The sequence below is a fragment of the Neltuma alba genome, unplaced genomic scaffold (genome assembly GCF_004799145.2).
Source record: "Neltuma alba isolate B1F8T4 unplaced genomic scaffold, ASM479914v2 tig00011705_pilon, whole genome shotgun sequence".
Lineage (NCBI taxonomy): Eukaryota > Viridiplantae > Streptophyta > Magnoliopsida > Fabales > Fabaceae > Neltuma > Neltuma alba.
The window spans coordinates 122,090-136,262 of record NW_021636342.1 but is presented as its reverse complement, the minus strand read 5'-3'; the positions used below and the strand labels follow the sequence as shown (position 1 = coordinate 136,262).

The 14,173-nt window shown below is 33.4% G+C and overlaps 1 protein-coding gene across 1 annotated transcript; it reads right to left on the bottom strand.

Annotated features, from left to right (window-relative positions):
- Positions 1-7,050: 7,050 nt before the first annotated feature.
- LOC114717021 (TMV resistance protein N-like) lies at positions 7,051-13,856 on the bottom strand. The gene is made up of 8 exons (XM_028902100.1): positions 13,348-13,856; positions 11,738-12,830; positions 11,527-11,632; positions 11,360-11,448; positions 10,265-11,266; positions 9,635-10,180; positions 8,515-8,626; positions 7,051-7,370 (listed from the first exon to the last, which is right to left on the bottom strand). Exons 1-8 carry the CDS (start codon positions 13,854-13,856, stop codon positions 7,051-7,053), a joined length of 3,777 nt encoding a protein of 1,258 aa, XP_028757933.1.
- Positions 13,857-14,173: the final 317 nt, after the last annotated feature.

The following is a 14,173-nucleotide window of genomic DNA, read 5'->3' as shown; positions in this document are numbered from 1 at the left end:
TGATTTAGGTAACAATCACGCTTGTTATTTCAATTGATTTTGAGTTGATTAACCCGTGATGGCTGACGAGCTGTAATTGTGCTATAGCATAATGGGTAAGAATATGGTGAAAGCTTCCTGGGACCTACGAACCACAAAAGTGTTTCTTGACCTGTGCATTGAACTTGTGCAACAAGGGGAAAGAAAAGGTACTAGCTTAACAAAGAAAGCTTGGGATATTCTTGGTGATAAGTTTACGGCCAAAACTGGGAGAGTGTATGAAAAATCTCAATTTAAGAATAAATATGATTCCCTACGAAAGGAGTGGCAGACATGGGATAGGCTGCTTCGTGAGACAGGATTGGGATGGGATACTGAAAGGAATACTGTCAATGCAACTGATGATTGGTGGGAGAGGAAAATAAGGGTAATTATTGAGCCTTTTGATCTTACATTTTCTCTACCTATTAATGTTTTGTGTATATTTACTGTTTTTTGAATATTTTATGATATTATTGGTGTCTAATGTGCAGGAAGTTCCAAACTACGAAAAATTTAGAGAAAGAGGACTTCAATTTAGGGATCAATTAACTCAACTGTTCGAGAGTGTGGCTGCAACTGGACCACAAACATGGGCACCTTCTTCCATGACACTTCCAAGTGAAGGAACATCGAATGAAGATTTGGAAGAAGGGTCCGGAGATAGTGATGAAATTTTAGGTGCACCAACTGGTATAAGTGGGGAATTTAACTCAGTAAACTTTAATGAGGATAGTGGAGGTAGTGGGGGCAACACTGAATTGAGGCAGGATAACAGTGGTGGGGGTACAAACAGAGGTGGGAGTCGACCTAATAGCTCACTAGGGGTCAGAAGGAAGAGTGAAGTCATGAAGAAACGCACATCTCCCTCTATGAAAATAGCAGATGCACTTAGCAAGATTGCTGAAACAAATATTTCTGAGGCTGAGCGTGGAAATGAGGTCATTTCATGAGTAGAAGCTAGAAGGTTGGAAGAAGAAGCTAGAAGGTTGGAAGAAGAAGCGCGTGCTTATGAGATTTCAATTAGGGGAGTCCTGTCTCACCTCAAAACAATTCCTAAAGTTGTCAATGATCCTGATTTCTTTAGACGGTGCACACAACTCTTTATGGAACAGCCGGAGGCACAGGAAATGTATGCAGCTCTGAAGGATCAGAAGGAACAACTTCTGCCTATTTTGGAGTATTACACTAGGAATTTATGACTTGTTTATTATATTAGACAGTTCCATATGTGTATCGTTTTATGTGACTAGTGGATTGTTATATGAATTAGACAACTCTGTAACTTTTATAAATATTTCGTAATTTCTACGTAAGAATTCTAAACTTTATGTGTATGTGCACATGATAAAACGAATATGGATGATGAAATTAAACGTGTGGAAGAGCATGCTAAGGGACGAAAAAAAAGGGTTAACAAAGTTGCAGCATTGGTCGATGCATACGCTACTTTGAACTTGTGTAAAGAGACTCGGCATATAAGTGCTTATACAAGCAGCTTATGGGTAAGGGATGTTTTAGATGGCAACTCCAGTCGTTGTTATAACATGTGTTCTTAAGTCAGGTGGAACAATTGCAACAACATGGTCTAAAAGAAACTAAAAATATAGGGACACATGAATCAGTTGTAATGTTTTTACATACTGTTGGCCATACACTTAGTAGCAGAATGCAACAAGAAAGATTTCAACATTCAGGGGAGACAATTAGCAGACATTTTCATAATGTCTTAATGGCATGCTGTAGACTTGCAATGTCTAATATCAAACCGAAAGATCCAACATTCTGGCATATTCATACAAAAATTCAGCTTGGTAAATACTAGCCTTTTTTTAAACATGCTATTGGAGCAATTGATAGCACACATGTTTCCTGCATTGTCAGTGCAACAGATCAAACTAAATTTATTTCTAGAAAAGGAACAGTGTCGCAAAATGTCATGGCAGTTTGTGATTGGGACATGTGTTTTACTTTTGTCTTGGCCAGACGGGAAGGTAGCGTACATGATGCTCAGATATTTGATCATGCCCTCACAACTCCTTCAATGAATTTTCCCCATCCACCTGAAGGTATTTTTTTTATTTCTTACATTTTATTTATATTTACCTTAACAATAGAAACATAATTTACAATAATTTCATTTTTGATATAGGAAAATATTATTTGGTGGATGCTGGATATCCAACACCAGATGGATATCTCGGCCCATACAGACGGGAGCGTTACCATCTGCCCGATTTCCAAAGGACATCTGTGTTTCAAAATGACAATGAGGTCTTTAATTATTTCCATTCAAGTTTAAGGCGTATAGTTGAAAGAACTTTCAAAGTTTGAAAAAATAAGTTCGCAATCTTACGAAACATGCCATCCTATGAGTATGAAACACAAGTTAAAATCGTTTGTGCAACAATGGCTATACATAATTTTATTAGAATGACATCTATTACTGATCCTGGATTCATTCAGTTGGAAGAAGAAGATACTTATGCAAAAGAAGATGATGATGGGGTCGGATTTTCACGTATACATTCATCAATTCAATCTTCATCTTACATGGCTCAAGTTCGTGACAGCATAAGAGACGAACTTGTTAATTCATTACAAAGACAAAGATAGTAGTCATTTCTTATTTGTATTCTTTTATCATAGATTGTACTATGTAGTTTAAAAAAACCTATTACAAATGCTCTGTATCGATGCATCATCTTAATTATTATGACACTTCTTTATTTATATTCCTTTTATTAACATTATACCTTATATTCTCACGCCAATTAACATTATACCTTATAGTAAAAATATTTTTACTATTATGTTTTATGAATATATATATATACATGTGGTGACAATTAATTAATTAATGATATTAAATATCGGAGGTAGTATGTTATTACAAAAACTAGTTGTGAAAAAATGTTATGGGATTTCATGTTTAAATCTTTGAAAAAAAATTATTACTTTTCTGTTAGCAAAAAAAAATCATTTTTTCTATAAAAGTTTTTAATATTATGTTTTATAATATATATACACACATATTAATTATTTATTAATTATATTATCTTATAAATTATTAATTATGTGAGTAAAAATTATTTCATTAACAATTTTATTTCTTCAAATCAAAATATATTATAAAAATATCCCTTATATAATTAGTATATTAACTTATACCCTTTTTGGTAATTTCCATATGTAAAAAGTGCTTTTGACAATAACTATCCAAACACCCTCACTTTTCAGAATCACTTTTTCACAAAATCTATTCTTCACAAATCTATTTTTTTCCAGAATCTATTTTTCAAAAGCTATTTTTCAAACCATGGTTTGGTTTCATCCAAACACCCCTTATGTAATTGGGCCATTTAGCGCAAGCTTCAACCCGTTGTTTCTAATCCCGTCCTTCACTCAAGTTTCCTGAAATCAACAAGTTAATCCAGAAATTAATCCAAAATGTTTTGTATGGACTTATATTACCCCTTCCAGTTCAAAATATAAACTAAATTTTATCCATTTACACTAATCAAGAAGCTAGTTAAAATCAGTTTTAAACAATAAATATAAAAGGCATGCATTTTTTTTTCCAAATATGCCCTTATTAATGAAGAGAATAAGTAAAAGATATGATAAATGAATCAAAAAGGAAAGAGAATATATGGGGTAAAATTGAAAAAAAAATTCATTGAATACTTAGACAATAATGAATGTTATCTTATAAAAAAATTAAGCCTTTCTAACAAAATTTAGCTTATATTTTAAACCAAAAGGAGTATCTATTAGCTTTTTTTGAATGCTTAGACAATAGTGAATGTTATCTTATAAAAAAAATTAAGCCTTTCTAACAAAATTTAGCTTATATTTTAAACCAAAAGGAGTATCTATTAGCTTTTTTTGACCTATAAAGTAATTTCTCTAAAAATTTCGGATCAAAACCCAACTCTTAATTTTTTTTGAATTTTTCAAAAAAATAGCCTTTAATTTCAGAAATTAATCCTCAACTCATTTTAAGGATTTTATATCTCAATTAGCATTTTTGCCTCATAAAATAATTATTCTAAAATTTTCAACTCATTTTCCCTGAATTTTCTAGAAAAATAAGCCGTTTTTTGCTCTGAACAATAATTTTAAAATTATTCAACACGCTTTTTGGAAATAGACTATTTCATAAAATTTCTAAGTCCTCAAAACTCATATTCCACAGTTTCTCCCATTTTTATTTAGGCTCTAAATAATTTTTTAAAAAAATTCTGCTTTTTCTCAATTAGAAAATTGTGTTGCATAGATGGGAATGGTTTTCTCACTTTCCAGTCTGAACGCACCAATATATCTAGTAAACAGAACCCGTTGGGCTCTATTAGCCTGTGTAATTGCCAAAATAGTCAAGAAAAGGAGACGTAAGAATGAGCAGAGGACCCATTTCCTTCCTTCCTTCCTTGCCCTGCCCTCACGACTCCTTCCAATTAATTGTATCATACTATCTTTATTTTTTCAATAATAAACGAGATAACTAATTTAAATATTAAAAAAATTAGTTAAATTAGTTATTTATGATAAATTGATATTGTTTTCTTTAAAATATTCATTCGATCCTAAATATAAAACCTTTTTTATAGTTTAATTTACACTACAAAAAGAGTCTTATATTTAGAATCGAAGAAGTATCTTTATTAATCATGTGAATTTAGATTATCTATTGATAGAAATTCCTTAACAGCATATATAATTCATAAGAATTACTTAAGTAGAAAATGAATAAATATTGGATATAAGGTGAATTAAAGTATAATATTTAAGACCAAATCAAATTCAACTCACACTTATATTGTAACAGAAAAAAAAAAAACTAACGGACCGAATGTAGCATGAAATAGAAGCAAAGACATAAATGCTGATATTTACCAAAGACTTGGAAAAATGAATGGGAAATTAAGGAAATATTACTTCCATTGCCAACTTATTTGTCACAAGCTTGAAGATATTGTTTCCGTGCTCCTTCCTGCATGACTGCAACTTGCATCACCAAAGTCAAGTCAACCTGACGTGAAGACTCCATGCTTCCCTTAATATGCTACAATTTTTACATTTTGTTCTCATGTAATGACTTTTCTCTTCTGAAAAGTAACTGATATTTATCTAACCTACAAATATGTGTCTATGTTACTAATTTTTTAAAAAAATTAAAAATGATCCACAAAAATGAGCTTTTGAATTTTAGAAAGTTAAATTATTCAATTTATTTTATAAAAATGATCAAAATCTTTTGAAAAAAGATTGGCCAAACTTATTAAGCAAATAGGGGACCTGTTAAGAACAAAGGAGATGTTGAGTGGATCTTATATTTAGAACCGGAGGAGTATTATAATAATTATGAATATATATTACAGCATATTCCCTTTTTATTATAATTTAGAATATACATAATCCCGTATTCATCTAAACACAAAAGAAAGCACTACGCGTTACGATTTACAATTATATGAATTGCATCAGCATGAATATGGATATAACTAGTACAAAATAAAATTACATTTCGGTATTTCTCGAAAACCAATTCCATTACCAAGGCATAATCCTCATAAGCATAAAAAAAAAATGCCAAGCCAGTAAAATGATTATTGTACCAAAACCTTGCAAAGGTTACAAATAAAGTGAAATATCTTGTAATCTGGATTGATATAAGCTTTGTCAATAAGGGAGTAGGAAGAGCCTTAAATGACTCATACTCTCTTTGATTTCTAGTGACTATTATATAAATTTGCACCAAATCAGTGTCTGCTAAGTCTGGAACTTGAGAAGGTTCTTTTGATATCTCCTCAGCACTGGCAGCATGATTTCTCTCCCTGGAATGATTCTGCTTTCAAGTATGAACTTGTGTGCCATCAATTGAGCAACGAGTTGAGATTGTTGATTCCTGTTACCGAACCAATTTGAACAATCATAACACGCATCTTGGTCTTCTGTCATGAACTATTGCCATTAATCATATAATTTCTCTTCCTCTTTCGGGCATAATGATGATGATGACGGTTCTGAAATTTAGAAAGTTATTCATGAAATTTTTTATATTTTTTTAAAAACATGGCTCATCTTTTAAAGTGAAGATTACAAAAGCTAGTTGATTTGACCCAATTGAAATAAAAATTTTTGATATCTTCCCCCATAGACTTGAAAATTGACTTCCATGGTTTATATGGTTATTAAAGCTATATGATTATTTCAAGCCATACTGCAGAGATTATAAAATAAACTAGATTAACTATGTACTATATAGCGATGCTAATCTAGATGGATATCTTTTGAGCAGTCAATTACTAAATTTCTGACTAATTAAGTATTGATTACAAGTTAATCAAATGGGATGCAGTGAAGTAAATTAACTATTTTAAACTAGGATGAGCTGGTCTACTTTTTATGGTTTCCCAATTTTATGAATGAAATGGATTATGGAATGAGTGATAGGAGACTTCTTTGACGAATAACTTAGCTAATTTTTCTAGTTCCCCTTTCAATTACCTAACTAAGCAATTTAACTAGCGAAGACAGTTATCCCTAGCCAACACCAGTAACTCCCTAAATTCACATAGACACCTATATTCCTGTACTTTATTATGGATGCTGCTGAGCTCATATTAGACTCCCACCCAATGCTAGGAGGATCTCTCCATTCTTAATCAAACCTAGACACCTGACCATTTAATCAAGAGCTTGAGAACATGGAGAGTTAATCAAAATAGCAAAGAAAGTGCCACAAATCAATCAACAATCCACAGAATACAACATCTAATTTGAGTATCAATCTTCAGACTACACATACCAACGATAATCCTCAACTATATGCACCAATTACAATCATAGACACCTAGAGACTATAATCAATAAACATAGAGATTGGAAACTGAAACTAGATAGGAGTATCTGTCCATTCTTAATCAGACCTAGACACCTGGCCATTTAATCAAGAGCTTGAGGAACTCAGATTGGCTCCTCCATCATCAAGGAATCGAAGGACTAACGGCTCATGGACGGACACACATTTCACCGAGGTTCACAGGGCTCTCGATCATGGCTCTCAGCAAGTGACGACGGAATTGCAACTGAAGGACGAGAGGAGATCGATGGTGGAATTGAGAGGACCGAGACGGTGGTCGATGAAGATGGAGATGGTGGATATGGAGAAGATGACAACCGGAGGTGGAGGATCGAGAGAAATGGGCAAACAAAACATAGATGAGAGTTAGGAGAATCTGAACATGTGCAACCTCGAATCGAATATGGGAACCTCAGCAAAACGTAGCGTTCTATCTCGTCTAATCCTTCATCGTCATTTTGCTGGATTGGTCTCTTCTGTAATTTCTCTGGATCTCAAGTGCAATAGGTTATGGTCCTTGTTGCCATTTTTGTGTATTTATCTCCAATTCACATAACTTGCATCTAGGGTCACCTACACGCACAATCAACTCGAAGGGATTAAATATCTTAACATAGAAAATCACGCAGACAACAAACAAGCACATGAAACCTCGAAAATAACTTCACTACCCTTTGTGCATACTTACCATTAATTATGCCCCAATTAACTAATAATTAGTGCTAAAAAACCTAAAATTATACATGTAAATGTATAAAAATATTGAGGTCTATTAGTCATATTTGAGCATTCTTGTATCAAGCTCCATCCACACTCTCCGCTACATTTAATTTCCAGGCGCCTCAGCCTGGCTTAAAAGTTATTAAAACATAAGATTCATAAATAAAAGGAGGGGGGTTGCAACGTATTGATACTAGCATTTTCCTTTTTTCAAGAACTAATATCATATAAATATCATACTAAAGTATTGTTCCAATCCTAATTATAATAACTTATTTCTAATTATTTTATCAGAATATAAAACATATAGTTAAATCATTAAAGGAATTTTAAAATGAAATGACATTTGAAGTCTACTATTATTTATAGGCTAAAACATACTTTTAATCCTTTAATTTTATACAAAATTTTTAAAAAGTATATTTTTAATCTTTTAACCCTAATTGTTAGTCTCAAATAAAGAATTTTTTTACTAATAATCATAGTTATTTTGAAAATAACTATGAATGATGCACACATGGCGACATGGTATAAAGAAGGTGGTGAGGTAGTGGTACATTGCAGCCGTGACACATGACAGCAAATGACGATTGCCATGTGGTATTTTAAATTTACAAAATAAAAATATTTAGTGATGATAATTCGTCACTAATTTTGATAGCAACAGAAATTTTATCACTAATTTGTTGTTTTTTTGTGGTTAATGTATATGCTTTAGCTTTATTTATAAGTATATTTTTAATTAAAAATATTAAAGTTGTAAATAAAGATAATTTAAAATTTTAATAAATACTTCAGTTTTTGGTCCAAAATGGTTAATATATGGAAATTCTTTTTTTTTTATTGTAGAGTATGGATAATACATGAAACCAGATCAGGCAATATATTAGTGGCGTTTAGGTGGAACTTACCGAGCCTTGAACCTGAACCTTGGCCAGGGAGCATTATGGAACCATACCTCGTGAATGCAGTGGACCTGTAAAATGCTGTATGCATACATGGGGGGCCAGGCATACGAAGATCCTGCACAGTTTGTTGCAACCCCAGTCATCATAACAACATAATCAAATCACAAAAATAACTAAGCTGCTGCTACATTATTTAGTTACCATTAATTGAAGTTACATGCCACCATCTACGTAACTACTATGTCCTGATTGTTTTTCATTTTATGATAACAGACCAAGTTAACTTCTCGTCGTTGCTCCATTTTCCCCACACATTCACTCAATTTACAGAAATTAAAGAGTAAGTTTACAATCATTTGTTTTCGTCTTCCGCCAATACTTTAATTTTACTTTTAATCTCATATGTGCGCGGGTGTTGATAATGGCTTCATTTCGGCGAATCAATTGAACATTGAAAGAGCCCTAAATTTCAATAACTAAGGACTGGAAAAGTAGGCAGGCAGAAAATTATTATTTGTGTGTACACACACACACACACACTCCCTCCATCTCTGGGCTCTTGCTGCCATCTATAAAAGAAAACTATCTAGCCTAAAAATGTTAAAAAGATAGTTAAGCAGATTGGTTAATATTTGAAAATTGATCATATTTTCTCACTTATATCCTTAATTAATGCTCATCTTTTTCGTCTTTCCAACTTTCTAAATATGAAAGGCTGCTTGTTTAATTTACTCCTTTATAAGTAGAAGCCTCTTGCTCACTTAGCTTTAATAATCCTTTACAAGAATCCATCCATCCCTTTTCTCTCCTACATCAAAATATACCCCTACCTAGTTAATACTTATCTTCCTTTCGTAAATGAAAAGGCTTAATTTTCACTTTGGTAAAAAAAACATTTACTAATTAATACATCTCACTAAATATTAGGAAAAATTGTTAAAGGGGATTTGACAAGTTAGTTACAAATAACTAATTGCACAAATTTTCTTAATACTAATGGTAACTATATTTAGGCATGAAAGAGCGTGTATATAATGTGGGGCAAATGTTTACAAAATACTAGGGATAGAGGGGGTAGCTTGAAATAAAAATGAAAATAATAAGTAAAACCGAAGTGACTTACTTGGTACAGGTGGTCCCATTTTGGAAGGCGACTTCGGCTCATTATTGAGCTACCGCTGTTTTCAAAATCACTTTTGCGTATGACACGCCATCCACACTTCATTGAAACTTTCGCATTATTACGGCCCGCATTAAGATAAAAGGGAATCTGACTATGCTTCCTTGAGTACACCATAGCACAGAATTCCTTTGTATATTTCCAAAACGCGAGCCAACGGTGACAAGACTTTCTTTTCTTCTCACCATCACAATCAAATGCCCTTATCTTCTTGCGATTTTCGGGATTTTTACCAAAATCAACAATCCACCACAAGAAAGCTGATTCTCTGGTGTCGGGTTCAGTGGAATTATAAAACTTACTTTCTAACAGAATGCATAATCCAATTCCCAACATTTCTTCCCAAGAAGGTATGTCTACAATCAATAAAGCTCTACCATCTTCATCCGGACAAAGATCAATTTGATTCTCAAACCATGATGGTATTTCACGTCCAGGAATAGTCACCGAAAGAGTTTCATCCATCCAAGGCGTTGTTTTCACCTCCCACTGTTTCCAATGAATATACATGTATAATTAAAATCAAAATAAATACATAGAGTTCTATAATGATATGTGGATATTTCTACATACTTGGTCCATTGAAGCAAAGAGATGTGATAATTGTTCACCTCCCACTGTTTCCAACGAAGCACATTCTTCTGCTTCCAGGAAACATAAACTTGGCGGAGGCTGCGGCAACGACTGAAGTTCTGAGCAAGAATTTAAATCCAGACGTTTCAATTTCAAAAGATTAGATATGCAGCCAGCAGGTAGACTCTTAAAATTGTTTCCACTCAGATCTAATCTCTCCAATGATGATAAGCCCCTCCAGTCATCCGGAACGGATGCATCATCAATCCTGCAGTAGCTTAAATCCAATTCTATCAATGATTTAATACTCAGTATTGAAGAAGGCAATGTTAAGCCGTTATGAACTGAATGCCTCCAAGGAAGAATCATGCTCCAAGAGTATGACATTGACCTTTTGCACCAACGAAATGACAATTTCTTGAGTTTCTCTAAACCACCAATGGAAGGAGGTATCTCTGTTATATCGGTTTCACTTGCGTCGAGCTCCTCTAAGCCTTCAATTTCATTCAACCTTTCTGGCAATCTAGCAAACTTTGAGCAGCCAGATATATCAATAACTACAAGACGTTTCAAATTGTGAATGCTTTGAGGAAGGCAAACAAGATTTTTACAGCCCCTTAATTTCAAAGTCTTAAGACCAATCAATAAGCCAAGTGACTCAGGAAGTTTGACTAAATTTGTCTCCCCAGCATCAAGTGTTTCTAGATTTTTCATACTTTCTCCAAACTCTGGGAGAAATTTTACTTGAAGACATCCAGAAAGAACAAATTCTTTCAGAGCAGTCATTTCCAATTTTTTTGGACAACAAGCTCTAAGAGTTTTGCAACCTTTTAAGTTCAACGCTTGGAGCTTTTTGAGTTGTGCAATTGAAGTATGAAGGTCAACAAGATCTTCACAACCTTCAAGTTCCAATCTTTCTAGGTTTGGAAGTTCAGAAAAATCAGGACTTTCAATCAAGTTTTTGGAATAACTCAAGTCCAAAAACTTCAAATTCTTTGAGCACTGGTCAAACAAATATATGAGAGTCATTGAAAGTTGTGCTAACCAGTATAATCAATTACACTATCTATAACATCAAAGAATAAGGCATCTTACCAAGCTTTTATTCCAAAATTTCTTTAATTTGCTATCACGCATTCTAAGATCAACAAGTTTGGCAAGATGAGTTCCGAAAGGAAGAGTATCTAAAGGATATTTTGTCCAATGAAGTACTTTCAAAGCATGAGGAAGACATTTAAGGCCATGAGGGAGGTAAAAATTACTTGATACCATGAGTAACCTGAGGTTACCCAATGCTGAAAAGGCTTCAGAATCCCAACATGCCTCACAAGATGTGGATGAAACCATAGCTTGTATTTCTTTTGTGCCCTGATAAACAACAATAGCCACCAAGAAAAGGACATCAAAATTAATTGGTAAGAAACTAATTAATGAGATATAAATTTAAAAATAAGAGATAATATCAACACTTACCAAATTGTTTTCCATAACTTCATCAATATCTTCCTTGGACCACAATCTACTACGACTTCCGATCTCATTAGAAGATTTATCTATAATAATTTTCTTACCCATTTGTTCTAGCAAATCATGTATCACTAAATGATTGTCATAATCGTTTAGCATAGACTTCTCATGAAGAGTTGTTATTCCAATTTTTGCATTAAAACCACAACTTTCCAATATTTGTGTTATTACCTTTTTGCTCCAGCCATTAAAGAAGCAAGCAATATCTAAAAGTATTGTCTTTTCTATAGAGGTTAACGCATTAAAACTCATTTCAAGTGGCATAAAAATATCTTTATGTGGATCTTTCTTCAACATATCCAAAGCATCTTCCCATTCTGGCACACTTCTTCTTCCACAAAAGAAAGAACCCAAAACAGAGAGAGCTAAAGGAAGGCCTCCTGCATAATCACAAACAGATTTAGACAACTGCAGCAAATTCTCTTGAGGTTCACGTCTTCCAAATGCTTTCTTACAGAAAAGTTCAAGGGATTCATGTGGGTTCATAGTTTTAACCTCATGTTCATGCACTGCATGCGCTCTACGCAATAAGTGCCGATTTTTAGTTGTTATGATCACTCTGCTCCCAGCACCAAACCAATTCGGGCTATTAGCCAAATTTTCTAAGTGGGTTGTATGGCTAACATCATCAAGGATAAGTAAAACTTTTTTGTTGCAACAAAGGTTTTGGATTATTTTCTTCCCTTCATAGGTGTCTTCAATTTCCATGTTTCTAATTTTGAGATGAGAAAGAAGTTTACTTTGTAAGTGAACCTCACCATCTCTTTCTGAAGTTTCCCTAACATTATGAAGAAAGCAACTAATTTCAAATTGGCCACGATATTTCTCCAAAACAGCCCTAGCAATTGTTGTCTTACCCACACCCGGTAAGCCCCATATTCCTACAAAGCGAACATCATTCAAACCTATCTTCAACAGTGGCTCCATTTTCTGCACTTTACTGTCAATTCCAATTAGTTCATCACCATAAGGTGGCAGTCTGGAACGTAATTTGGTCCACAGCTCCTTAACTACCGTGTCAATAACTTCTGCTTCAGGCCTACAGATCACAGGTAAAACATAACTTTTGATTTGTTCTGTAGTTATAATATTTGTCACTTCAATGTCTGCAATTGTTAATATTCTTTTCCCTTTTGGTTTATCTGACACATTGAAGACAATTTTAATAACGGCAGCCAAGACATGCAGTTCCTCTTATTCCATCCTTATATTAAGAGTGCTTTAATTTAGCTGCGAAGATATAGCATTTTAGTTTGACGACAAAAACGTTTTGAATATGTAAAAATAAAAATTAACTAACGATGCAAATTTAGAATATTACAAATGCAAAAGATATTTTCAAAATTTATTAGAATAAATGATATCATCACTAAAATATAATTCGGTGTTACAACGGCAATGTTCGTCTTAATAATTAAATTTTCTTATCTTCAAATAAGAACACATATATACACCCCAAACATATAGCTAGACTGCACCTAGATATATTTTCCATAAACTGATTATCAGTATAAAATATATGTCCCGTAATTTTACCCAATAAGAAATCAACTCACCTATCCTTGCAATCCCAACCAGATAAGTTAGCAACTTTAGTGAGGGAATCTCTCCAATTTCGCATGACCTTATCGTCCCTTTGAAGCATTTGATGCCTAGCAAAAGCTTCAGCAAAAGTTCCTGTTTGATGCCGTACATGAGATGGATCTACACCATAAAATATGGGGAAAACTTGTTGACAAAGATTATCTCTTGAGTAAAGAATATGCTGGAGCTCATTTAAACACCATGAAGAAGAGGCATAATTTTTGGAGAGAACAACAATTGCAAAATTAGATTCCTCAATTGCTTGGAGTAGTTCTTTTGAAATGACTTCTCCTTTCTCAAGTTCTTCATCATCTCTGAAGACTTTGAACCCACTCCTACCTAAAGCATGGTACAAATGATCTGTAAAGCCTTTACGAGTGTCTTCACCCTTAAAACTCAAGAAAATGTGATACTTCCAGGTTCTTTGTGTTGAATTGGAGTAGGAAGATTTTAAGAAAGATGTTTCTTGCTGACTTGCCATCAATGTTTGAACCAACTTATTATAGGGTACAATTTGATGAAGCAGTAATATATTGCGGCCTGCAACAACTAAACCATATCATTATGAGCCCTAAAGTAAAACAAAATATGGGATGATGAGAATACAGAAAAGAGGAAAAATAATGGAAGGTGTAGATGTGGAATATACTGACCTGGGCTTTCGGGTAGAACGGAAGTGTCTAAACTCTAAATGCTTAATATATACAAAGTTCAAGAGTGTACCTGCGATTGGCAGCATGTGATCTTTTCCTTATATTTTATTGTGTTGACTAATAATTAATTATTACCTCATATTTT